Source organism: Calonectris borealis, chromosome 15, assembly GCF_964195595.1.
Source record: "Calonectris borealis chromosome 15, bCalBor7.hap1.2, whole genome shotgun sequence".
Taxonomy (NCBI): domain Eukaryota; kingdom Metazoa; phylum Chordata; class Aves; order Procellariiformes; family Procellariidae; genus Calonectris; species Calonectris borealis.
In genome coordinates, this window is record NC_134326.1 from 20,043,931 (window position 1) to 20,071,295 (window position 27,365).

Here is a 27,365-nt window from a genome sequence, read left to right on the forward strand (position 1 = left end):
CCCGGGCCGGACAGGACCAGCCTGACCGGCAGGACGGCGGCGGCGGGACGGAGCCGAGAGGCGTCTGCGCCTGCGCGGCCCCGCGCGGCACAAAGCGGCGGGGGCGGATGAGGCGGCGGCGCTTGCGCTCTGCGGGTGAGGGGCTGCTGGCGCATGCGCGGGAGGGGGCTGTCGGGAACGGTGTTTCCCGCCCGGTGGGTGAGGCGCGGTGTCGCGTCCCGGTCCGCTGGGCCGATGGTGCGTGAGACGAGCGGTGCTGCTGGGAGCTCAGTGGGGCTTTGCTTGAGGGGGGCGGCGCAGCCCCGCCCGCCCGCAGCCCTGAGGCGGGAGCAAAGGGCGCTGCTGTGAGGGGACCGCTGTCATCGGTCTGGCATGGAGGTGCCTGCCCCTCCTGCCCGGGAGAGCCGTGAGGGCAGCGAGGCGGCCTGTCCCCGGTGTGCTGAGCGCCGGCTCCTCGAGGGGCACAGACTGGACAGGGCGCCCGGCCTGCCAAATGTCTGCTGGGGGTCGAGGGGGTGTTGTTTGTAATCGCTTCGTCTGGCTTCGCAGTGTTTGTGCTTCTCCCCGTAGTGCTGAGCACGATTACCGTGTCCCTCTGGGAACGAGGTACTTGGAAATAAATCTTTTCAGCTCAAGAATGTTAAATACTATCTCGGTTGTGCCACCATGTAGTGCTTAGATTAAAAATGCTGCATTGCATTTCTTTTCTTTAAAACAATTTATACTGAAAGAGTTCTCGGAAGACTTGGGTTTATTATGACCTTTTAAGAGAGAATAAGTGAGGTGCAGTATAAGCTTTCAGCAAAATACAGGAAACTAGACCTCACTACCTTCATGTACTTGGACACTTGCTTTCTACCTAAAGGAAAAAATGTCAGTAAGAGAGAGACTAATAAGATGCAATAAAAAGGAATGAAAGAAACCTGCATGTGTGATCTGTAATGGATTATGTATTTTATTGCAATTTGCATTTTAAATTATAGAGCTATTTGTTAATGCAAGATTTCCTGTAAATAACTTCCAAAAGACATGAAATGATCAGTAAAAAAAAAATATTCTTTCACTTAAATGGGTCAAAATTTGGACAAAATGTACCCTGTTGAAATTATCAAATCAAAAAGGACTTTTCCTAATTGTCTCGGTCAGGGTTTGCCTAATACACGGTCTAAATTGTTAAATTCTTTGCCTACTATTGAAGCAAATTAACAATTACATAGTGAGCAAGGGAAAAAGAATGTTTGCTTTCATAGGTCAGTCTCGGTTTCTTGGTGTCATGTGCTCCTAGTAGACATCAGTTTGTTTGAATGACCTAACTCAGGTGTTTTGTTTTTCTTCCAGAATGTTTTTGCACTTTTTATGTAGGTCTCTATCTTCAGATGTTCTTAGTTTTGTATTTGAAGTTGTAGAAGGAAAAGTGTTATTCATTGAAAAATGATAGGTGTCAAGAATTTACTTTGTAGCACATCTTCCTTAATACTCCCAAAATAATCTTGAACAAATAAATGCAAAGAACATGAAGCAATACCATCATCTCTTGTGTAACTTGCCAAGCTAAAGTTTATTTTCGCTAATAACTGTTGACCTTCTGGCATAGTAAGATGTTTTAACACCACATTTAGCTCTGTATTTTCCATACAGATAGTGAAATTCTTGGTGAAACTCAAGTAGATTACATCTTTGAATTCCTCATGGTGTCAATCTTGCAGTTAATTATGCTTCTGTCTACAAAAATTAACTAATTACTGTTATTTTTTACTTATTTTCCACAACATTCAGAAAAATCTGAACCATGTAATTTTGCTGCTCTGTGCCTCAGTCTCGAGAGAAATGAGTGCTTCAGCAGCTTGTCAGAGTCCAACTATGGTCCAGAACAAGGTGTTCTCTGCTCTTGGGAGGTGGTCACTGTAGGCTGACAGAACGAGGGCAGTGGTGGCAGTCCCCTCTCAACGTTATTCCCCCTCTGTTGCCAGCAAAAATGAGAGTTCAAAAAAACCTGATCTACTTGAAAAAGTGTTCTTTGCTGCATCTCTACCCTTGTCCACCTCCTTATTGAGTGTAGAAGTGGTTTGAGCTGGCATGGGAGGAGATGCATGGGGTCACGATCACAGAAGGGGCCAGGTTGGAAGGGAGCTGTGGAGATCGTCTGGTCCAGCCTTCAGCTGAAGGCAGGGCCTTGATTTGGGTTATCAGCTGAAAAAGAGGGTGTGCAGGGTTCTGATCCTAGTGCTCAAAACGGGGCAGGACTGCATTGCCTGCTGTGTTTCTGGAACAGGAAAGATAGAGTGAGAGCTGAAATAAAACCTCAGCAGCAGGAAACTATTAACCTGGCTTATTTGTTTATGAAACTACAACCGAAGTCCTGTCATGTTTTATCTGATAGGTGTGGGGAAAGCACAGCTAGCGTGGATTAGACAGGGTTCCTTATAGACTGTAATAATGATCGCTGCTGTCTTTAGAGCAAGCGTGATGGTTCCCAAACCCACCGTTGGTTCACAGGAGAATAGTGTTAAAGTGCTCGCAAAAAGGAACCCTTTTTGTTTGAAAAGACTCAGCCATAGCTCTTAACTGCCAGGACAAACCCCACTTTGGAAGGGGTAGGTGATTCAGCACTCCCTGCTTGCGGCTGAAGCCATGCCATTGACTAGGAGAGAATTCAGGACTCAGCACGGGAAATTCAGGATTCAGTTATCTGGACACTCACAGAGAAGGGGAAAATTTTGGTTTCCATCTCCATCCCAAGCATTAGCTCTGTATTTTATCCTCATATTGTTTCAAATAGTCTATGTGTGGATCAGAAGTCAGATCTCATTCCTCCTTCATGCTTGAGAGTCATAATCAATAGTTTAGAGAATCACGGTAGCTTTTCTCTTCTTTCTTAGATAGTTACCTGAGCCTTCAAAGGAGAACAACATAATGAAAGAATACCTGCTGTGTTGCATAAGCTGGGGGTTTGTCAGTACTTCAGATAAGATGAAACTGTGAATTGTGAGATGGCAGTAATAATACTTCGTCTTTAGTATGTGAATATATGCCAGGCTTTTGTGTGCCTGTGGTTCGTAACTAAGGAGATGGACGGGGTGTGGCTGCCGTGATGAGTCAGGGGTAGTCCATAGTGCTGTACACGATCCTAGCACTTGAGTCAGTGACAGGTGTTTCATATGTACCGCATTCCTTAAGAAGGTTAACTATTCAAGCTGGCTGCACTTATGTTCACACATGTTGAGTTGGTAGGTTATTCAGCTTTTTTGGAAAACCACCTATAGTGCCAACTAATTCTGTAACGGTCTGAAATGAATCTCAAACTCATTGACGTGTGTGTAGCAATTGCAATAATCTTATCGGTTACCGCAGTAACACCAAAATTTCCATTGTAGTATTAGAGACATCAGTCAGTGTTTAAACTAGGCAGATTTATATTGCTGGGCATCGCATCGTACAACTATGCGAATGTAGTGTTGATTAAGCATTGTAGAGTAACGAACATGTAGATTAGTTTTCTTCACACATCTCTCTCTGAATATTTTACTGGCTCTAAATTAGCTGTCAATGCATGTCTGAAGTGTCTGTTGCTATGGTGTTTTAATACTAAATGCAGAATTAAAAGGCCATGCAATATTGTAATAATGAGTTGCCACCTTTTGATGTAGGGCTGCCTTCTTTGATTAATAAATTTTTTTGTAAGCAAAGAGTATAGACACTGGTACTTCAGTGTAGAAGTCAACTGCCTCTATGGGGAAAGGGACTTTACCTGATCAGATGAAGTCAGAAGTATACATCATATAATCTCTCACATATTCAGATACTGGCCACTTACTGAGACAAAATGTTGTATGTTTTGTGTCTTAATAGTCCCATTAAGCCAGATAAATCTTGTGATCTTTAGTAGAACGATTGCGAAAGATGGGAACTAGAAGAGAAGCTATTTATGTCAGATATTTGTGTTACATCAGCATGAACAAATATTATTTCTGTATATTTGACTCATTCCAGAGTCCGCATAGTGCATGACAAAATCGGTGACATCAGTAATACCACTATCAACAGAGGCCTACTCACTTTAAAAGTTCAATTAAATGGCTTCTGTAAAGGGTGGAATCTCATTATTAATCACCTTATATACCGCAAAACTTATTACTTGAAATTTGCTAGTTCATGGTTCACTCTGGCGTGGTAGAGAAAGCAGTAAGCGTACAGTCCTATTGAAAGAAGTTGTTACAAAGTAACTGTGAAAATCACATTTTCAAATCACTATGGATACAGATATTTCATAGTCAAGAATCTCTAAAAAGCTAGGAAAAGAGTGCTCATTTACAAATATTAGGTTTTCAATATTTTGCAAATATTTTATGTCCTACTTTCTCCCCAGGAGTGTGGCACTGAATGCCGCTTCCAGCTTGTGCATCCAGCCTGGCGCTGTCTCCTGGCCGGCTGGGCAGGAACACTGGTGAAGTAGGTACATCACTGTGCACCTGAGCACATGGCTGCGTTCCTCCTCAGTTCTGAAAATGCTGCGTATCATCGAACAGTTCTAATCTTTTGGCACGTGGTCCTCCTGGCCAATCATTTGTCCACTTGACAAATACTACCACTGCCAGGACAAATACTATCACTGTCGTTGCCAGATGGACAAATACATGATTTCAGCCCCTTGAGGAAACAGATACTGAAGTTAACTAACTTGCCAAACATGACAGAAGCATTTAGAGTCAAGAGAGTAGAGACCCCCATTCAATAGATAGTTGGACACATGCTTAAATTCCTTCCTTTTAAACAAATAATGTAAACATCTGTGAAATGTCCTGCTAAGTTTGTGCAGGAGGCTTTAGGCTTGCTGATTGCTGGTGTGGTGCTCCGATCAGCATAGCTCATGTTACAAGTACTTTCTTTGGAAAAGCTCTCCTGTTGTTCAGTGTTTTCCATAAGCTACGTTTATGCACACAACAAATTATTAATACATACGAGCAGTTGTCATGGAGATAATATGATCCGAGATTTTTTTTTATTTTTATAAATGACACAAACTTGGCACATCCCATATGCCTCATACAGGCAATTCCTACATAATGTTTCCTGCGTTAGGCATGGGATAGATGTATATCTTCACTTTTTGTGCCAGCACACTACGGAGAAACCACTGTTTCTGGCTTTCATATGGTTGGCTTTAGGAATCTGAAAAATGTAGAACTTGTAAGAGGTGGGTCTTTTTCAAGTCGCAACATCTTAGCAAGGGGCTGTACTGCTCACTTCTGTGAAATCTCAAACACAATGTGATGGCTGAATTACGGCTAAAACCTCTGCAGGATTTATTTTCTCTCCTCCTCTTGGTGCATAGACTTATGGCAAAATGCAGTAACTAATCCAAAAGGCGGCAGCTGGCTAATGTAGCTGGGGAGGCTTCAGGACCATAATGAGGATCATTTTCCTTGGAACAAGACTGCGATCCTATTAAATGCCTATAAATCCAGGAGGACCACGTGCCATACCTGCAGACTTAAGGATATTAAGCCTGAGCTCTCCGAGACGTTTTGCCCATGCTTGTTAAAAGATTTTTGCTCTTTAACTGTGTCCTTGCAAAGTAGTACACAGTGCAGTTCAACCAGTAAGTAGGACTCTTACCTTTATTCTGTGCCTCTTCTTCTTGTCTTGTCCTGGAGGTCCTGTCACACTTAAGCCAGGCAACACCTAACTGATGTAGCCATTCTGTAGCCTATTTATTTGAGTGAATGAATGAGATTCTCTGCATGTTACAGCTATTGCTTTTTTTTTTCAGATATTTACTCTTCAGTTATATACATCACAGTTACTGTCATAATGACCTTTGTCTGGGCCAAGCAACTAGAGAGTTAAGCTATAGAAAGACTGCAAAAAAGGTTTGCAGCAAGAAAATGTGAGATACTCCTCCCTCACTCTCCTGCCAGGTAAATATATGTTTCCTTCATAGCACTGCCAGTATCTTGTAGTGAAGGAAGCATGAACCCAGTTGGGGAGTACCTATGACTTCTGGAAACGTGTTAATATAATATCCATGTTGTTTTGGAGATGTCACAGATGTCTTGCCTGACAAAACAGGTACACACAACCTGCCAAAGATGGCTTGGCTAAACTGCTGCCTTGCCATCCAGCTCAGCATCAGCTCAAGCTGAGTTCCAAGCAGTGCTGTGTCCTGGCTGCTGCTTAAATGCTTCCTCTGAATAGAGAGACTGGAGAGGGAAATTTCTTTTGAAATCTATTTGTGTATGTGCTAAAGGACAAAGGAGAACCGTGATATATTCACTGCACAGGCATACTTATTCTTAGATCATGATTTCACTTCACTGTGGTTAACAAGTGCATTATTAGTAATAGCTAGTTACAAATAATAACCTGACCTTATTTTTAACCTAATACTGAATCAGATTTCATTGTAATAGGTGGATTCACTGCTGTGCTTTGCTCTTTGAATATTATCATTCAGAATTTCAGTGCCTTCCATCTTAGGTATTAAAAATAGGTGGCAAGTTGGGTAATTATTATTGTTCCAGATCTCGTTTGCAGCCTTACATAACAGTGTTCTCACCAAAAGCCTTATTTTAAGGGTGGAGTGGAAGAACATGCTGTAGCAACCTGAAATTATTTGCACCACTGTAGCTGGGTTATACAGAGCCTAGATAGAACCGTCTCTTCTTTTTTGAGGGGAGTTTGAGAGCCAGTTTAATACTGATGAAAATAAAGATATTAATGAAAATAAAAATGTGTGGACTGACTCAGGTTTGGCATTATAAAGTCATGTATTGTCAGCACACCTCAGTCCCGAGCATAAGCATCCTTGGTAATACTATATTGCCTAAGCAGAAACTACTAGTCATGCCAACTCAGTGACATTCAAAATATTTGTGAGTGTAATAATAGTAAATATATAAACATGCAAAATGAAATAACAATGGTAAATTACTTGGAAAGAGAATATCCCTAGGTGGATGGAGCTACACTTGATAAACCTGAGCTTCCTCATTAGTAACGCTGTGTTCATAGGCAAAGTACTGTCTCTGTTTTTACTAGCTAAGACTATTTACCCTTCTAGTCCTGATCTGGGTCACCTTTCCTCACCTTTTCTCATCATATCCATTGAACTCATGTGACTTGGGAAGGATGAAAAATGGTTGGGAAGAGGCAGTGGTCAGTCAGTCCTGAGAACATTAGATACCTCCCCTCAGCTGTAACAAAATCCCCAGCTCTCCTGGTGATCACAGTAACAACAAACCCTGATCTCTTCTATTTGAATAATAAATTTTATTTTTTTAACTCCTATTTCATTGCATGCTGTAACCTCCCTTCCTTGATCGATGTCTTTTTGGCATCAAAGCTAGCGTCATTCTTCCTGATTACCACTCTTCTCCTCTATTCCTTTTCCTGTGCATAACTTCCTTTCTTCCCCCTTTTCAGCCTCACTGAATTGGATTTAGCCAAATGATCCACAGCACCTCATAAGCTCTGGAAATGTCATTCTAAACTGAGAGGCTTTTCTCACTGAAGAAGTTGTGTATAAGAGAAATATCATGAAAATAAAAAACACAGTGTTATAAATTTGATTAATAAAAATCTCGCATTTGGCAAAAGAATGAGAAATGGCCATGAAGGGTGACCCGTTAATCTCACTGGTAGATAGTAATGCCAAAACTCTCGGCATTTGAGCTGGAACTGGGATCTTGCTGACAGCGTCTAACTTCCTTCTTGATGTATATAGCATTAGTGATAACTGCTGAGTGCGTTCACTGGCCAAGTAACATTCTCCTCATGTTAGCCCCATGCTATGTTTTATTGCATGTCTGTCATACAGATGCTACACACACCCAGCTGTTGGAAGCCCAAGCCAACGAATCCTAAAAGTTTGCAGGCTTAAAAGCTGGCCTTGTGCTGGGCTGCCCAAGTGCATGCTGAACTTGAGCTGTGTTGGCTGAATAAGTAGCTGAATTTCACTCACAGGCAGTAAGTGCATCCAAAAGCTGTCGGTCTCTATGTGTTCAAAGACAGGAGCTAGTACTAACCTTGCTTGCTGCCATGGTACACGGAGATTTACTCTCAGGAGTACATATCTAGCACAAGCATAATGTTAATTTGTACACTTCACCAGTGTGGTTTTCCTCCTCAGATTACAAATGGAAAAGATCAATGAAATTATGACTGTTGTTTTCATTGGATGAATAATTACTCCATAATTAATAATGGTATCAGGTATATTATCAGAGAGAAGAACTGGTTTCAGAAAACTGTCATTAACTTGAGCAATTAGAATTTTTCGGTTCCATGATGAATGTGTATCTATTAGAGGACTGAATGAGTGGAGAGGCGATGCAGGGTCTATTACAACAGTGGTTGATCTCAGTCGCGCAGAATGAGAGGGAGAATCTTGCCAGCTTCACAAGGGAGGCTCTTTGTCACGGAATCACTGGCCCAGTGCTTTGGGACACTGCACACTGCAGTTTAATTTTGATTCACGTTTTACTATCAAAAATAATCTTACAAAAACCTGGCGGAACTTCCTCAGAAGAATGTTTATTTCAGAAACAGCACCTTTCATGGCACCAAAGCTACAATACAAATTAGTCTCAACAGCGTAAGTGTTAAACCTACCATTCTTGTGTGGCAGCTGTTTCTAAATGAAGTCCCCCAATGTACGTTTTCATAAATTGCCCTCTCTGTCCTTACTATAGTTACACTTCCCTGAAAAAATGGTATCTATTACAGCGGAAAATCATTCATATTCATTCTTCTAGTAGTCAAAAAAACTTTATTGGTACAGCTGCTACTGCTCTAATTTTTTGACAGTGTCCAACTGGAGACAGTCAGGCAAATGTACCAAAATCTCTCAAGAATTACTTATGTGTAGATAATATACCAAGTGAAAGAATTTCCACAGTAAAGGTGTGTACGTTACAGTAGCCTTGAGATAGGGCTGACTTCTTCCAAAACGAGTTCTTCTGGTTTTATGTGACTATTTAATACACTTCTGTGTTCAAGAAAATAACTCTTGCTCTTACTCTGTACTATGAAACCAGTATAGCAGGAGGCACCACGGGCTGGTGAACAGATCAGGAGACAGGAGATGGCTCTTGTATCTGTTTAAAGATTTTCAGGGCCATTTCAACTCCCACTTCCCCTCCTGTGAAGTGTTACAGCTACTATTAATTTTCTTAGTTTTATGAGTAGATTTTTTAAACTGAAATACACTTTCTTCAAAGTATAAGGTATCTTTAACAGAAAAGTCATAACTATTAGGTAAACAAACTCATTATTTTCTCATGTCTGTGAATGAAAAAGCTTCTGGGCAGTGTCACTGAATGCAAATACTTGCATTTTGTTCATCTGTTTTAAATGTAAATGCTTTCTACATATCATCTGGAAGAAAAAAAAATATTCCTTTTAAAGAGGATAGCGTCTCTAAAAAATACTGACAAAGAGTATCTCTAATGTGGCTTTTCACTTACCGCATTTCTGTACCCTCTTTTGCCCCAAAAGATTCTGCAGTGTTCCATGGCTTGCAGGCACAAAGGTAATTTCACTTATCCTGAAAAGCAGCTATATCTAAGATGTCGTCAGAACCACAGCATTGGACAATAAGATTTCTAGGCAAGGGAGTGACTAACCATTTATCCACTTGAAACTACCCATACATATTTTTAAAGTAGGGGTGCTACCAACAAAGTACAGCTTACTGTCAAGTGAAACCATGTATGTAACAGATGCTGGCAGTCTGAGTATAATACATACCTGTGCGTCCGAATCACTTCTAGTCCTCTTTTTTTATGATGGGATTGTGAATTGTACTTTTTTGTTTTTGTAATTAAAGGGTGGAACAGATGGTGAGAACTTGAAGAGCTGCATCCATTAAATTAATGTAGAGAATGTCTCCACATTATAATTTAATATAATGGGATTTTACTTCAGTGAAATAAAACTATACAGTCTAGTGCTTGGGAATGTTTACTATATGAGAAGCTTCACTGTTAAAAAGATTTCACTGAGTCATGCTATGAGTCTCTGCCAAATACCAATCATATGACCAACCCAGTTAAAAAAGGGTGTTTCTTCATGCCAATATATTTCACATGCCACCCTACAGTGAACCTTTTTTTGACTATACACCTGTGGATTTTATGTAATACCAAAGGCAGACAATGTAATCTGACTGCCTATGTTTAAAAAAGAGATATTAACAAGCACAAGCTAGCTGGTCTAGTGTTAAGAATGGTGTTACAAGAGAGGTTGGGTTTGATGTGATTTCAGAGGTAGGGTTAAGGCAGACAATCCAAACCAAACATTGATACTGGTAAAAATCAATGAATGTTTTTCCAGTTCCAGGAATCAAGATGCTACTCTCTGGATGGCAACCAATTTCAAAAGTTCAGAGAAAAACTTTCTCATTTCTGTCGAGACAGGGATTTTAATTACTATAGTTAAGACAGGAAAAGAAAATCCGAAAGTAGAGGCATGAATTTATAAGCAGCTGGACACTGATAGGTTTTCCTAAATCTCAGAAAATATTTATACTTAACTGTAAATATTTGAGTGAAGCTTGTCTAAGCTACATTTTCAGAATCCTGTATTTTATTACTGAAATGGTTTTTATCCATGGAAAGTTACAGCAAATGTTTTGTACTAGTGATTCTTTACTCCAGCAATCTCCAGCTGTAGATACATAATACTCGTCGCCCACGCAGCTCCACCATGGCTAGCAATCAATACATTGTCTTCTGCATACAAAGGCTATTCCTCTATTAATCAGACACTGGGATAGGGATGAAATCATTATGGAAAATAGTACTAGAAAGAACACAAAGACTTACAATGGGCCCAAGTGTCTCTGCTGCAACCCTTACTCCAACTAAAATACACTACAGATTAACTTTCCTCAATGACTACTGAATAAGAAAGTTAAAGGGACGAGCATACATACCATAGAAAGTTTAAATTGCACTTCCCTTCAGTGTAATCTGTGAAATCACTGTTACACTGCGTGGGAATAATTGAGAGGTCACAGAGGATTATGTGGACATTTATGTTTCATTCTGGCTTAAGTGTGTTCAACTCCAGTGATATCAACAAAATTGTTTCCGTCTTCAGTAATGCTGCATTTGCTTCTAGGACTTAATGAAAGAATAATACGTTCATTAACTGCACATATTTATCTCTCACTGAGATCACAGGTTTTCAAATTTTTAGCATTCAGCTACTGAAACACCATTTCAGACGTACTGAAGCTTCTCTACCCGCTGTATGGAAATGAAAAATAGGATGGTTAATAATTTCAGAATATAACACATCCTACCTCTCAGAACAAAGCAGAACATTGCTTTAATGGCAGTGGGTTTTGCCAGGGAACCTGATACGTGGTGCTTAACTCTTCGCGTACCGCTGCATGAGACAAGACGCATCACTCCCTTTTCCCTGTTTCCCTTTGTCAGGGAAGGAAAACTTTCACTATACTTCCTCTATAAGCTCTCAGTGGAGGAATGTCTCCTGTGCTGGCTGTTTCTCACTTCCTACTTTAACGATTAGCTTATCCTTCCTCCCTATAAAAAGGTAGGGACTTCTGGTTTGGAGAAACATTCACACAGTTGAAATAAAGCCTATGGCATTACTGAACAGTTTCTCCTTTGGCATCATACGCTCTTCAAACTGCAGCAAAACACATTCTATGAGATAATTAGCAGCTGTATTCAAGTGACTCAAGAGAAGATTCGAGTTCTGAATTTTGAGAGGATGTTTGTATATCTGAAGTAATTTTGTCTCATCACAGTCTGCGTAAGCTTTCTATGCAACAGAACAAAGGAAAGAATTAACCAATAAGTCCAAAATACTTACACTAGGAAAATAACTATTTTGTTTCAACAGCTGGTGCAACTTCTTCTCCATTGAATCTAAAGAATGCCGTTGAGCAGAGGTTTAAGAAATACAGTTTTTACTAACACCCTGCAACCAACAATCAAGGAGAGCTGTTTGCAACACTTCAAAATAACACAATGTAAGTAAGGTACTCTTTGTCTAACACAGTCCCTGAAAATCAGTCTTTTCTCTTGGAAAATACACTTCTGCAGTTGAGCAGCTGTGACATGTTTCTTAAACATTTATCCATCTATGCAATAAAATATTTAATAATTTTAATATTCATTCCTCTGCAGAAAATCATTAAAAACAAACAGATAGAAACTGATGGCAAAGAGCAGAACTGTTTGAGCTGCATGGTTGGTCTAACTGTGCTAGACCCTCTTGCATAGCCCATGGCTGGTGATGCTGCCATCTGGACGTGCCTTCAGCTGCATCAGTAAGTGCAATGGATATTTCTGAATCGAGTAGTTATTTCCATATTACTCACAGAAGCACCTTTTTTTCCCCCACTTTTCTTCCTGCAAGGAGGTCTTGCTTGTGTTATGATTTCCCCTTTCAATGGTGTTATATTTGCTAATTCCATAGAGCGATGGGAGGCATACAGCATATAGACAAATAATTACTAATTTCCAGGGGGCAAAGCATCTAACAGCAGAGATTAGTTGATTATAAGGTCTTCTCTGACTACTCTTTTAAAACGTGATAATTATTTGTATCTAAACAAACTGAGGACATTTCTAAAAGAATTCAAAGACCAGTCTTTTATGGGAAAAACGTCAAATTTTAATACCAACTCCAGCACAGCATTTTCTATCAGTAACTCTCAGTGGGCTTTGCAAAGTCAATACCACTTCACGGAAGAGGAATCTGATGTGTTCAGCAATGAGATTATTTACCCCAAACCATCTCAGCACAGCAAAGAAGGAACACAATCCAGACGTCTTCTAGGCTAGTGTCAGATCCGGTTGGCCACTTTAAATGGAAAATATTTTATTATTTATTCTTGGAGGATTTGCGAGCTCTGTCTCCCTTTCACATCTTTTTTTTTTTTTTGAGCCTCATAGATAATGTTTTTCTTTCTGGGATTGTTAAGGTATGCTCTTCCATTTCCTGAGCTGGGATGCAGTGAATGAAATCTGCTTTTCTGAGTTCTAACTCTAACCCTTAGCCCATGTAAGCTTTTTCTGGATTTGGTGACTTTAAGGCCCCAGTTCCCTACTTACCCCAAGCCCTCAAAATAAATTTTTAGATAGGATTATATGGGAAAACGCGTTAGGAGAGGAAGACATTTTAAAAACAGCCTAGCATCTAAATCTCGATGTAATCTTTTCTAATTGTCCCAGTCTTTGAGCGCAGGGCATGGAGCTGTACTAGCCTAGTGTTAGCAAGGACGAGCCATGTGTAGGATATAAACTTTACAAATACTTAAAAATTTATGAAGCATTCTGAAGTGTTGGTTACACCCAGGTGATGTCATTAAAGGTTTATCTACAGTAAATCTGCTTTCTTCCGAGGGCCAGTGCGGCTTTTTCACGCCCACAGGTGATAACCCATAAAAGCAGCTGTTACATTTAGTATCTGTCAGTCAACGATTCATTAATCCTGCCACAGCAGGGGCATCGCTCCTGCATAAACAGGCTGGCAGCAAAGCACAGGCCAGAGAGCAAAATCGGAAGGGCTGCACCATCCTGATGCTTAAGTTTAATGAACAATGCAAAACTAAGTAGGAAGAAATTAAGATGTGCCCAAACCATACTCATTTTGATGGTGTGACTTTTTGTTGCCATGAAATGTTATCCAAAAGTCTGTTCATATTTCAAGATTTTATATTGTAATTGCTGAATTTAAGTAGTTACTATAAAGCCGTATAATAAAATAAATATTTATTTGAAACTTAAACATAAAAATAGGGTTCTTTATTTTTTAACATTCCAGACTTTTCATAGCTTTCTGCCACGTACTACTATCTAGCTTGGGGTGTCTGTACTTTTTTTTCTTTCTATTGGCATCACCTGGAAAATGCAACAGAGGAAAGCTAATGAAAAATTTTAAGTCTGTGACAATAAATAGGTAAATTTATCACAATAGGAATTGGAATTTGCTTCCTAATTCCTATGATAAACAAAGGCTTCTAGACTTCGCCGCTCATGAACTCATCCAGTTTCCTTATTGTATTAGCTTTGCTGCTCAGCAAGATTCTTCAAATACTTTACAGACACCTCACAATACCAGATAATGTAATGATCAGGCAGAAATTGCTTCTCCCAAAAAATACAGGATCGACAAGAGAGCCCCAGAAACCTCCACTAGTATTTTTCTAGTTCCAGCTTCTTTTACCGCCTCTGCAGGTAATTTATCCGCAGTTCACACCCAGTGAATACCAACAATCAAGGATACTTGGCCTCTTGAATCACGCTGTTAATGAGTAACTGTTCATCTTGCTGCAGACCCATCATCAATCAGGGCTGGTAACAGAAAACAGCAAGATAACTATAAAATACCTATTAATTTTCTGTTAAGGTTTTTTTTGTTTGTAATTTATGTTCTCTAAGTAGATTTTCCTCTGAGAGATGCATGTTTGCATGTTTTCCGTAATCTGACGTTATTATGCAGATTCCTCATGTGTTATCTATGTATACTAATCCCTGTAGCATATCATTAATTTATAGTACATTCAGTTAATTTAGACATGGATACTGGAGAAACATAATTAAAACACAACTATAGTATCATAGCTATGCAATTACTTTTTTTTATTATTTTTTCTTTAGATACTGAACGGGCCAAAGTCATTGTAGGGGGTTTCAGTTTGTAAAGCCGGGGCTGCAGTTTCATGTCCTGGATGAGGCAGCCCCTCTTTTCCCTGTGCCCCTCTCCCTCTTCCCTTCCCAGGCTACTGTCTCACTGGTGCCACCGCATCTTCCTGAGGCTGCCATGCAGGAAAGGGAACCAAGTTCAAAATAACCATCTTTGGTCAGGTTATTTCAGTCAAGATCAAGTCCTTGACCGGGTTCACTGCGCAACACCACATGCAATTACGCCAGCACAGCTTAGGGAACGATGTGGGACTGGAAACAAACAACATGACTTTGGGCTGCCTAAGGCAGCGCTGCTGCCAAAAGAAACATTAATCAAGCTGTACGGAATATTTCTTTTGAAACAATTTTGAAGTAAAGTTTCAGAACACTTGTAGATGAAACATGTTTAGTTGTTGGGATAAAAGGCTGTAGCCAAAGCTAAATATGGCTTCTAATTATACAGAATAAACAGATATAAAATTAGACTCTATGAAGTCTAAATAGGTAATTTCACAGTGAATATTTAAATACTAGATATTTAATAATAAAAAATATTAAATAAATATTTTAAAATCCTTCATGCCTGTCATCCTGCTCGCCAAGCTACAGCCTATAATCACTGTTTAGGAGTAAAGGGGTTTCCTGGGCAATGGTAGACCACTAACTCTAGCATCTCCTCACACCACCATAAAAGTACACCAAAAGTAGCTTTTGGCTAAAATGTCCCTTCTCACTTTTTCACATTAGCTTTGTTTTTGTTAATGATGCTGGGGCTGGAAAACTTAAGAAACAGAGGTAGTTGAGAAACTGGACCCCATAAAAATCTGTTATTTAAAGTTTAGCACATAAGAAAATACCTTTTGTTCAAACTGTACGTAATGTTTTTCATCTCGCAACTGTTTTCCCTTTAAATGATAAAACGCTAAAACCTGAACTAAAAATAATCCTGTTGGCTGTTCCAGTTCAGGAAATTTTTATGAGCCAAGTTTTGTTGTTTTTTTTACTGACTGTTATTCCAAGTGTAAGTCAGCTCAGCAATTGCTGACTCCACAATCATGACTGGTTTTGTACAATCTTCATTTACTTTCTTTTATTTTTGGAAATGATGACAAAACATCATCTGGAACACTCAGTCCAGCGTTTTCTTAACATACCTGGAATGAAATAGCAGATGATGATCTGCAAGAGAAATATTCCGTAATAATGCACAGATCCCCAAAGGATGTCCCATATTCCCTAACTGGAAGATCCTTTAACAAGTGAAGAAGTGTTTAATGCTGGTGTTTAAAACCACCTGTAAAATACGAACACCATTAGGAAAAGTAGGGAAGTATCAACACGAGAGGTCTTTGAGGTTGGATCCTGCATGCATTTTTCCCCCCTGCACTTTAGCTAGAGGTGTGTAGTCTCTAGTTCAGCAGTGTGCTTAAACCTACAGTCCAGTCATCCTGCTATAAAAGCGGGTAAGCGTGTGCTTGAATCCAGTGCACTTGTAGTTGAATATGTGCTCAATTGTTTTGTTAAATGCAAATGAACCACTGAACTGAGGTCCAGTCTAAAACATCAAAATACAAGACAGCAGATTAAAAATCTGTTAACTGTTCCGTTTTATTTTGGAAATACTTCTCCCTCAAAATCAACATTCAGTTTTCCACTGCAATGGTACTGATTAGATTCAACCCCCTGAAGACACACAGCTAATCCAGCACCAGTGTGTTGTAATTACAATAAAAATTTTATGCAGCAATAAATACTTTAAGAAAAGCAGTTCTCACCTTCCCAAATCCTGGACCATTCTGACATGCATTAAAAACAGCACTTCTCATCTTTTAGTAGTTCTACATCTTTGTTATTCCCTCTGTGCTTCGAAGGAGAATTTAATTTTGTTTCTTGTAAGAACTTGGCTGGTAAGAATCTGATAGCAAAAAGTGAAATGGTCTTTTAAGTTATATTAAAGAATATTTTCCTCTTAAAATTATATGCCAGCATCTAAAGTAAATCTGTTACTTAACAACTCAAAGACCCAAATACCTCATGAGTAGTTCCAAGGATAATGCCAATCGTATACATTAAAAATGGAGCTTGTCAGCGAAGGACACAACCGATAGTTTCAAGTCCTTTGCAGTAAAAAATACCGATGTTAACGTCTGCATAAAAGACACCTGTACATATGGCACTCATGTTTACAGTTACCCTGGGATTCCCGAGGGTGAAGGCAAGCATGCAGCGTTATTACGTCCTTGTTAGAAGTGGGTACAGCGATGACATCTCTCCGCAGCCTCTGGACTGATGAAAGAAATCCCGTGGATTTCAAAAGGCTCCACAGCCACACCTGCTGGCTGGCGGGCTCAGCGCAACACAGATGAAGCGAATGGTAATTTTTGGAGAAATCACTCCAAAACAATGCTTAATGCTGTATCACACCATGATGCCCTCAGTATGTCATAAAGAAAAATGTTGAACATTTTTAAAAGTTTTATACAAAGTGCTCTATGGAGGTTCTTGTAAAAACCTCTTTGTGGCCAAGCCAAGCGTTCAAGTTATGAACTAGAAATTGCATTTCTTAAGCTACCATAACCCGTTGGCCTTTCTTTATACGTTAAAGGGTGAGTGCATGTTATCTGCTATTTTGACTGGGGAGTTTGCTTTACTCAGCCTCTGTCTGGGTGGCAGCAAAATGGTTTTTCTTCACTGTTCACATGTGATTTTTCCTCACTCTGCAAAGGACCAGATCTGGTGCTTTTCCATGATAAATTTATGCCGTCTTGAGCAGCAGGCCCAGCACAGTGAAGACTTTGCCAGTGTCTCTGAATCCACTCTTGTGTAGGAGAACATGTAATTAAAGTTTTGTGAGAGATCTTATAGAACTTTAGGGAAATACAGGCTTTCGGGGACCTTTTGGGACATATTCAGGCTCCTCTGAATGTCACAGACACACAAACTGAGGACAGTTTCCAGTCTACAGGACTGGCTAGTTTACCAGTGTGCATATAGTTACAAATTTATATCTGTTCATTTCATTACGTTATTCATAAATTCATATCATTAGGTTATTAAGAATCTTTCCATCTAGTGCTATTTGGTGTCTATTCTCTACTTAAATTGTCTCATAATTTTTTTTTGATTGCACCTACTTCAGTAACATCTAGGATGTCTGGATCTTATTCTGTTGCTGTGTAACCTAGTTCATGTTTTTTGGCTCATCTTTCTGAATTGGTACAGCGGGTGGGTGGAAGGTGAGTTATTATTTTAGCTCTCAGTTCTAGGATAGGTAAGGGCCCCAGAGTTTTATCTAAATTATACTAGAGAAAATATTCCCTTCAGGAGCACTCTGCTGGCGGAGGACTGTCCCAAAATACTCCTCTAATTTGTTAGATAGGGGTTATGAATGAACTATCAGACTAGCTGTGGCAACTATACAGTGACTCAAGGCTTTTTCACCTCCCATACTGCCCCTTTCTCTCTATAGCCAATGATCTGTCCCTATATCTTTATTTCCAAATTGCATTTACTTGTGCTGCCCTACCCTTTACGCTTCTGTGGATGTGATTCAAATGCACGAACAGAGTTCTTACAGTCATGCAGTTTTTGAGCATGGAATAGGGTACCATAAGATCATCAACTTAGATCTTCTGGCCAGCCAGGAAGACGCAGCATCTCTGACTACAGATTCTTCCTCCAACACGTAACGTCTTCTCTGAGCGTATCAGAAGATACAACGGTGGATTCAGGCTCTCTGCCAGCAGTGCTTCCAGAGCTGATGTTGCTGTATCCGCTCCGTATCCCACATTCATACTTCCCTCTTCTGCATACTGGAGGGATACTGCCCAACTTTAAGACTGCCTGTCTGGAGCTTCTTAAATTAAAAGACCCAGGTGAGAAAGGTAGGATGCCTATGCCAACAGAGACATTCTTCCATAAGCAGTTTAGAATGTCTGATTTCAGGGTTTAAGTATTGCCTAATTGGGGTGATGTGAAGCATTTACCGAAAATCTCTGCTTCTCTCCATTGACTGTTTGGATGAAAAACAGACTCTTCTAACCTGAACAAATAAATCAGATGTCTGAAATAGATGGGCTAATACCCCTCTAAATGCATAGGAGGAGATCGGCTTCCTGTATCATGTCCTAATTCTGAAAGAACATCCTCCTTCTCTCCATTTCCATTTCGCTTCCAGCTACCACAGCGAGGTGATTGTGGCCACTTCCGAAGTGGGTCACTTTATAATGTCCCTCTACGCTGTCTCTGTGTGATGCCTCTTAAACACGGGAAACCTAAAAGAAACATGAATAAACACACTACAACAAAATAAAATAAATCCTCCTGGAAGCTCTTGAAATGTTTGTGAAAGGATTTTGAAGGGTTACAAAGACTTCTGAGGAATCAAAGTAGCCTTAATGGATAAACTGCTTTCCCTTTCTTTTCTCATACACTTCAAAGCTCCATTTCATTTTAAGTATTAAACTTAGTTGTCATAACTTAACACCTTCTGAAAATATATCTGTAACACAAAGTCAACCCATCATCAACAAAAACAATGACTCTGGAGATTTGAACACATTTCCCACTACAACTATCAGAGATTTGGAAGGACATAACAGAAGCAGAGAGGGAAGGAGTAAACCCTCTCCAATGCTGTAATTCAGCTGCGGGAGGAAAGTTTGGCCCCTGGTCTTTCCTTTTCCCCGTTCCCCACGAATGAATGAGATCCTTCATTTCTCTGCAGCAACTGCATTTTCTATTGCCAGAGAAAGAATGAGTGAGAAAAGCCTGCTGCTGGCGAAAGCTTCACTGGTCTTTACTCAACAGAGTGCTTTATCATTTTTTGTTTGAGTTTTCGTGGTGTTAATAGGTTATTAGAAATGCCTGGTATCACCTCTAGCATTCTGGATTTGTAAAAGAGCTTTTTGCTTGCCATTTATTTTAAGACTTAATGAACAAGCTGTCTTTGTGGAAGAAGTCATTTTAGGTATGCTCTTAAAAATGAAATAGAGCAAGCTAGTAAAAAAGAAAATGCAGCTCAATTAGATTATTCTTCCTCCATCTGCTCTCTCAGATCTTTTTATGACAGGAAATTGCCTATTGGATTTTTGATTTTGCTTAATGGAAATGGCAAAACCTAAATCCATTCCCATTCCCACTGACATCAGGGGAAACAAGATTCGATGTCTGAACAGAACACATTTTTTTTTAAACCATTAGTGTCTGCAACTGCATCTCAGTGAATATAGTAATTATAACATCGGTGAATTTAAATTAACTTAAATGCTTATGAAACTGTGGACTGGCACTTACACTCCTGGATCTCCTTGGCATTTCTGAAAATCCCAACTTCTCTCATTAGCAATTTCTGATGAGCCACATTCTGCATGTGTGGACATCCCAATTAAACCCATTGAACTCCTCATGCGAGTTAGGGCGACAAGCTGTAACTGAATGGGGTTTCTAATAGGAAATAGCATCTCCAGTAAGGCAGTGAGCTGGGGAAACCTTTTCCTTGCATTTTTAGGATGCTGGACTTCAGGAAGTACCATCCCTGAAAATCCTGGGCTCTTTATAAAATACTCTGAAGAAGAGGTTGACAAAAAGGACATTATGAATAGATAATAAATCAGCTGGTTAAAACATATAAAGGCTGTATAGCATATTCTTATTCTTCTATCCACATGGGGATGGCTAAAATACATTACAAATACCTCATCAAAAAGCCTGGTATCTTCAAAACTGAAATGAATCCAACTACACAACACTGCTGTATTCCTCTGTGCTTCCTCTCAGAGAAGAAGGATATGTAAAAGCAGATCCTTCCTGCTGACTCATTCTGCTCTATAAACTATATTTGAGGTTTGAGAATAAAGGAATTATCCCGGCTTGTTAAAAAGCTATTTACCTCCATGTTTATAGTTCAACACTGCCAGAATAACTACTGCAGTGTACTGTTGTTATTATTATTACTAAGAATAATAGTAATCAATATCTGACAGCATGAATGAGAGCATACAGACAGGAATTATCACTCCTCTCCGCAATTCCAAACCTCCTCTACGGAATTTCATAATAGTAGGTGGACAATAACAGAATTTTATAAAATACAGATTAAAATCTTAAGTGGGAATTAATTACACACTTGGAAAAAACCTAACACCATGTTGATAACCACGTGTGCTACATCTCCAAAGTTCCACATCTTTCTTTCCTCAGTTTTGCAGCATCTTCTCTTGCACTGCTCCTTAGGGCTCTTCAGACAACCCTTGTCATTGATCATCACAGGGGCTCAGCACCAACACTACTGGACATTTTCGTTATGGATAATACGGAAAATCATCTGCAGGGCAAACGGGCACAGGTTAACTAGGAATAACATAGATTACCATCTTCTAGGGAATTAAAAAAAAAATTAGTAATGTTTGGCTTATACAATAACAGTACTGTATTTAAAGATAAACCTTGCACTGCTTTCACTGAATCTGGAACCAGAGCGTAATGGTGTCTTTGACCCACAACAACAAAAGAACCCTAAATCCATTTAATAAGAAATGGGTTCTGTTTGTTTTTAAAAAAGGCAGTTCTCAAGGCATGAAAGCATGGACTGAAAAAAACCTTCCTGCTACTTCAGAATTGACTCTATGAGGCACACCATGCCCTCATTTCCCAAAGTCATCAATGTCCCGATATTACTACAATTAGAAACTGTTTAATGTAGGTGATGAGCGAAAGAGAGCAGGTCTGCTGCACAGTACAGTGCAGATTTCTGCACAGAACCCCACCCATCAGCAGCAGGACAAACGAAAAGTGATTAAAAGAGATGAAACAGCACGGAGGAGAAGGACAAGGAGGGAGTAGGGAAGGATAAGCAAGCTACTGCAAAGGCAGGGAAGACAGCTGCTAAGGCAGTAACGCAGTGGGCTGGGTAAAGTACTGAATATTTTTAGATTTCAGAATTTCAGAGATGGGTCCAAATACTCTGCAGTAGTACTAATACTACCCAAGTACTCCTCCGATCATCTAGTCCGATGTCTCGTTTCAGTTCTGCAGATCATTTCAAGCCAATTGGAAGCCTTAAACTATTATTATGAAACAAAACCTTTTTCTCAATAAAGAATTAAAACTTTCAATATCTGTATGACAAAACACTAAAAAAAAAAAGAGGTGTGATCTGAAAGTGATAACATTTTATTTATGTTCAGTCTTTCAGGTGAGTTCTTACGTCATTGTTGTGAAGGTTGAACTCGATTGCTTGGAGTAACTGGAAAAGGTATTTTTAAGCCTTTTGTTATCCAATCCATGGCAATAATGCTGGAGCTCATCTAGAATTGTATGATCGATAAATTCAAACACCAAGTGAAGTCTTTTTTTTCTGCCTAAATACATGAATCATGTTGACAATATTCTCATGATGAAATCGCTGTTGGTAAAAGAATAAAAACACTTTCTACCATGACTTTCTATTTCAATTCATATAGACCTCCTCTTTAAAAGGGTGGTAACAAGAACATCATTTGCTTAACTAAAGAAATGAGCAGCTCTTCTCACTAGCTTAAAAAATATCCTCTTGAATGTGTTCTATTTATACTAATAAATCATAGATAAGAACTCACATATTAAAAGAATCACACTAAAAACATGTACCATTTCACATTGAAGTCCATTTACCATTTAACTTTTACATTCCTATCTGTTGATATTTTGAAGCAGCTTTAGGTTAAAACCAAGCTAGTTTTAACTCAGTACAAAGGTATCTGTCCTTTTAATTACCATAATTTTTTTTTTTTAAATTGAGGGCTCCAGTCTCTGTGGTACCACATCTCCTTAATGCCACCAAGACCCAGGACATCAGTCTGCATTTAGAGGTAAGGCCTCCGCATGCACTAACCGAGAGAAGTTGAGGGACCCATATGGCAAAATATGCCATTATGCCTAATTAAAAATAGATAAGAACTACATTTTTAAAACATCCAGTTACTGCAAAGAGTGGAAGTGGGCTGAATATACAGCATAAAAGTATCCAAATTTATAACCTTGTAATCTGACTACAAGTCATTGTTCCCCTACTTTGCAGAAGTTCCATTAAATCAGAGTCAGCTGGTATCTCTGGCTAGAAGAAAATCCAACATGACCTATGTCCAGGCTAAAATTCTTGGAGCCCTTTCACGGATGTACGTCTAAACTGAAATATTACCACTAAGCTTTTAGGGGAGATCTCCCCACTGCACCATAACAATGCTGAAATATCTTTGCGAGGAAGTATTTGTAGATAACCCCTCTTCTGCTTAGGGATGGCACAGAACTGGTATAATAAATACACCGCCCCTTTTGTAGCCAATGTGCACTGAGGATCCTGGGAAGAGAGCCAAAGCGAAGTGATGTAATCCACAAAAAAGGCCACCTGGGGAAGCTGGAGCAGGACACAGCGTGAGCTGCAAGGCTGACCTTTGAATTGCAGAAGCAGGAGGGGAAGCCTTTCAGCCAGTTCTGCTTTCCCTCTGCTGTGCTGAGTACAGCAACAACACTCCCAGTCAGGGTAATTAGCAACTCAGCAGAACTCACACATATTCTTCCGCTGCTTAGTTTAAACAGGGATTGCTTTTGTCAACATCATTTCCAAACTTTGTCTTTTTAAATTTACTTTAGATGCTCATTTTAATTTGGCAGCAAAGTATTGTAGAAACAATTTGTTTTCACGTTATTTTGTGCCCAAAGCAGCCTGCCCAAGTCACCACATACCCTGGCAATGATGCAGGTCTAATTTTCAAGCCATTTCCCTCTTGTTTTACACATTTAAAGCTGCTAACCTGTAGAAACTTTATGTCTCTTATTGTGGTTTTGTTAACAGATTTTTCTGATTTCTTATACAATATTTTAATGGCCGCTGTCTGTCCCGTGTCCTCGTGCTTGCACTTCATTGCTGTTCCGTAACTTCCCCTCCCACTTGGGCAAGGTTCTCGTACACCTTCATCTGGTTTTATTTCTTCATGGAAGGACAAAAGTTTTAACTGGACAGGCTGGATCGATGGGCTGAGGCCAACTGCATGAGGTTTAACAAGGCCAAGTGCCGGGTCCTGCAGTTGGGCCACAACAACCCCAGGCAACGCTACAGGCTTGGGGAAGAGTGGCTGGAAAGCTGCCCGGAGGAAAAGGACCTGGGGGTGCTGGTTGACAGCCGGCTGAACATGAGCCGGCAGTGTGCTCAGGTGGCCAAGAAGGCCAACGGCATCCTGGCCTGTATCAGAACTGGTGTGGCCAGCAGGAGCAGGGAGGTGATCGTGCCCCTGTACTCGGCACTGGTGAGGCTGCACCTCGAATCCTGTGTTCAGTTCTGGGCCCCTCACCACAAGAAGGACATGGGGGTGCTGGAGCGTGTCCAGAGAAGGGCAACGAAGCTGGTGAAGGGCCTGGAGCACAAGTCTGATGGGGAGCGGCTGAGGGAACTGGGGGTGTTCAGTCTGGAGAAGAGGAGGCTGAGGGGAGACCTCATCGCTCTACGACTACCTGAAAGGAGGTTGTAGTGAGGTGGGGGTTGGTCTCTTCTCCCAAGGAACAGTGATAGGACGAGAGGAAATGGCCTCAAGTTGCGCCAGGGGAGGTTTAGATTGGACATTAGGAGAAATGTCTTTACTGAAAGAGTGGTCAGGCCTTGGAACAGGCTGCCCAGGGAAGTGGTGGAGTCACCATCCCTGGAAGTATTTAAAAGACGTGTAGATGAGGCGCTTAGGGACATAGTGTAGTGGGCATGGTGGTGTTGGGTTGATGGTTGGACTTTATGATCTTAGAGGTCTTTTCCAACCTGTATGATTCTACGATTCTATGATTCTATAACTAATTTGAGGCACATACAGTTCTTTAAACATGTATTTATGCACGGCGTTTCAAGAGGAGTAACACTCAAAGACAGCAGCACTCACGCTATCCTAAATGTTCCTGCAAGCCCTTGAGGCTCCCAACCTCTCGGTCCAGCCGTTTTTAAACATACATGGGGACAGACAAGAATCAGCCTCACGCTCATGCACATTCATAGAGGCATGTCCGACCCCCACCTTTAAATGCATGCCATTTAAATTGCGGAATGAAAATTTTAAATGAAATAAAACACGGCCCCATCTTCTAGAAAAAAATGGTGCGACCAGTGTGACGGGGAAGGGCCCGGATATCTGCCTTATCGCCCTGTTCCGAAAACGGCTAATGGTAGTTTTGAAAACGGCCCCGCCTGCGGCCTGGCCCCGCCAGCAGCACGCCGGGCTAGGGGCCGGTGTCGGCGAGGGCTGCGGAGCGGCGGCCCCCCCAGCACCCGCTTCTCCTTGCGGCGAGCGCTGCGCTGAGCCCTCAGCTGCCTCTTGGCCTCGGCGCCGCCGCTCCGGAGGGACGAGGGGCGAAGGGGGCCGGGTGCCCCCGCGCCGGGCCGGGCCCGGACGGGCAGCGGGTCCTCCCGCACCGGTCTGCTCCGCCAGGCCTTGCTGCCATGGCAACGGGCGGGGCGGGGCCGCGGTGACGTCAGGCGCACGGCCGGGCGGGGCTCCGCCTCCCGCTCCCTCATAACGGAGCTTCCCGCCGGCGGGCGCGGAGGTTGGTCCGGTCGGCGCTCTCTCCTCGGCGGGAGCCGGGCGTTAAATGTGTTTTGCTCGGGCGGCCGCGGCCGCCTTTGCCTCCGCGGGTCGTGGCGTCAGGTAATGGAGGGCGTTCAGCAGCGCCGGGCTGGTGAAAGGGGTAACTGCTGCCCCAGAGGCAGGACTGCCATCTCCCTGCTCCGGTCTTTGCAAAAAATAAATGAATACATACATAAAATTTGAGGGAATTCCTTTAGATTCTTGACAAATCCTGAGGCAGGCGGCTGCGTTGAGCCTGTGGAGAAGTGGAGTCACTTAGAACAAGTGTTAAATACCGTCTGATCAGCCGGTTTAGTGGAGAGAGGGAGGCAGGTGTGGTAGCGCTGGGACTTTGTCATGCCTAAAGTTCCTGTAGGTAGTATGCTGTTAAGTAAATAAGACTTCATTGAAATACGATCAAAGAATAATCATCAACAGTTTCCTGTCAATATAAGAGGATAGGTTGAGTAGGTCCACACAGGGATTTTTTTCTGAGTCTAGTGTTTTTCTTGAAATCTTGAAGTGGGGTTGGAGGCAGTAGCAGACACACAGGAGGCTCAGGGACTTTCTGAGATGGGCTGGGAATCGGGGTACACTGAAGTAACACCATTAAATCAATAAGCTGTGGGGGTTCAGAGGCTGCTTCTAGCTCTGCTGCTGTGTGGATAAATAAGCTCAATTCTCTTTACTGGGATACCACTTACTTGCTCCTATATTGGAGCTAAGGATGAGCAAATGAATAATTTCTTTGCATGTGACCTGGTGGATTATCTTTGTTCCCGAGTGCTTTGGGAAGAAGAATCGTCTCTCCTCAGCAGCCACTGCAATGAATGAGAACAAAAACAGTTTCTAACAGGTGACTTGGTTTATTCATTTCCCTAATTTTGGAGTCTTGGGCTTGGCTGATGTTAATATAACTCTTCCCAGAGGGACACTGCAGCATGAAAAAAAAAAAATTACAAGGAGGATGGATTGTTTTAACAAACAGAGAAGCAAGTAGTTGCTTTCACTGTTAGTTCTCAAGCTTCTCATCTTACGATGGGACAGAGTTACCTCAGAAATGTTTTGGTTTTGCAAAATGCTACACAAATATGTAGTGTTTACTCAAGATTAATATAGAATGATTATGCTGAAAAATGCTACCTTTTTATTTAATGTCATCCCTTATCAAATATCATTTTCTGGGAACAAATAGGGATAAAAACAGAACTTGAAAGAACTTTCTGATCAGGAAGTTGTTATATTTATTTCAGTACTATTCGAGAAGTCTGTAGAAGGAAAACGCTCATTCGTGTTCTAGACTACACACTGTGTAAGGATTTTTTCCAAGTTTTTGAAGCACTGTTATAGTGGATAGTTTTAACGGTTGCACAGGAAAAATAACCCTCCAGACACCAAATGAAAAAGTTAGTTCTGAAATTGTTGTTTCCACCTGGCTCTGGAAGTCAGTGAGTTACAAGTATATGATAAATTGAAAATGTTTAAACTAAAATGCCTATAGTAAAATTAAACAGTAATGGCAGTGATGGATTTAAATTCATTAAGCAAGGAACTACTGGAAATAATTACCAGCAGATATAAATCTAAAGTTCTTATTTAGTGCAGATTTCATTTTGAGACATATTAAACCACCTTAGCAAGGGCAGAGCCTCTCTTTTATTGTTACAGCACGAGTGATTTTTTGAAACTAGCTTGGGATATAGTTAACTTCATTTTAAAACCTACATGGGCCATACAATCAACAGAGCAGAAATTGCAGCTGGTTATTCAGAGGAAGAAAATAAAGCTTTCAATTTATTAATAAAACTACCAGCCACACCTGTGTAACTGCCAGGTAGGATTAAAAAGAAAACTTTCCATTAGATAATGTTACACACTGTTCCCAGGTGGTGTCGGAGGAGAAGAAATACTGTTGCTGTTGAAATGTTGAAAAAGTTCCTGATCCAGGTGGAAACAACATAGGATTTCAGATTTAACTGTTGTTTGGTGCCTGATGTTTGGGTTTTGCTGTGTTTTTTTGTTTTTTTCTCTGGTTTTCTCTGGTTTTGACTGTTTCCTGCAGGGGAGCTCTGAGTGTGGGGGGCGTTGAGGGTGACTTGAGCTTCAGAGGGCAGAGTGCTGC

The 27,365-nt window shown here is 40.8% G+C and overlaps 1 protein-coding gene and 1 long non-coding RNA gene across 8 annotated transcripts in view; both read left to right on the top strand.

Moving 5' to 3' along the window:
• LOC142088824 (uncharacterized) lies at window positions 1-23,705 on the top strand. 6 transcript variants are annotated; one of them, XR_012676026.1, is made up of 8 exons: window positions 1-135; window positions 4,367-4,449; window positions 5,771-5,918; window positions 11,872-12,001; window positions 12,159-12,301; window positions 21,851-21,918; window positions 22,444-22,513; window positions 23,497-23,705. It is a non-coding gene; the product is annotated as an uncharacterized LOC142088824 (long non-coding RNA). The 6 variants fall into 6 exon arrangements; XR_012676023.1 differs by having other exon boundaries at window positions 45-135; window positions 21,859-21,918; XR_012676022.1 differs by lacking the exons at window positions 1-135; window positions 23,497-23,705 and adding exons at window positions 138-237; window positions 22,983-23,158 and having other exon boundaries at window positions 21,859-21,918.
• Window positions 23,706-25,215: 1,510 nt separating this feature from the next.
• UBE2B (ubiquitin conjugating enzyme E2 B) overlaps window positions 25,216-27,365 on the top strand; it is a 12,033-nt gene continuing 9,883 nt past the window's right edge. For both annotated transcript variants that reach the window (XM_075164597.1, XM_075164600.1), the window contains exon 1: window positions 25,216-25,324. In XM_075164597.1, the coding sequence (XP_075020698.1) occupies window positions 25,269-25,324 (56 nt within the window). In that variant the 5' untranslated portion in view covers window positions 25,216-25,268. The remainder of the gene's footprint in view (window positions 25,325-27,365) is intronic.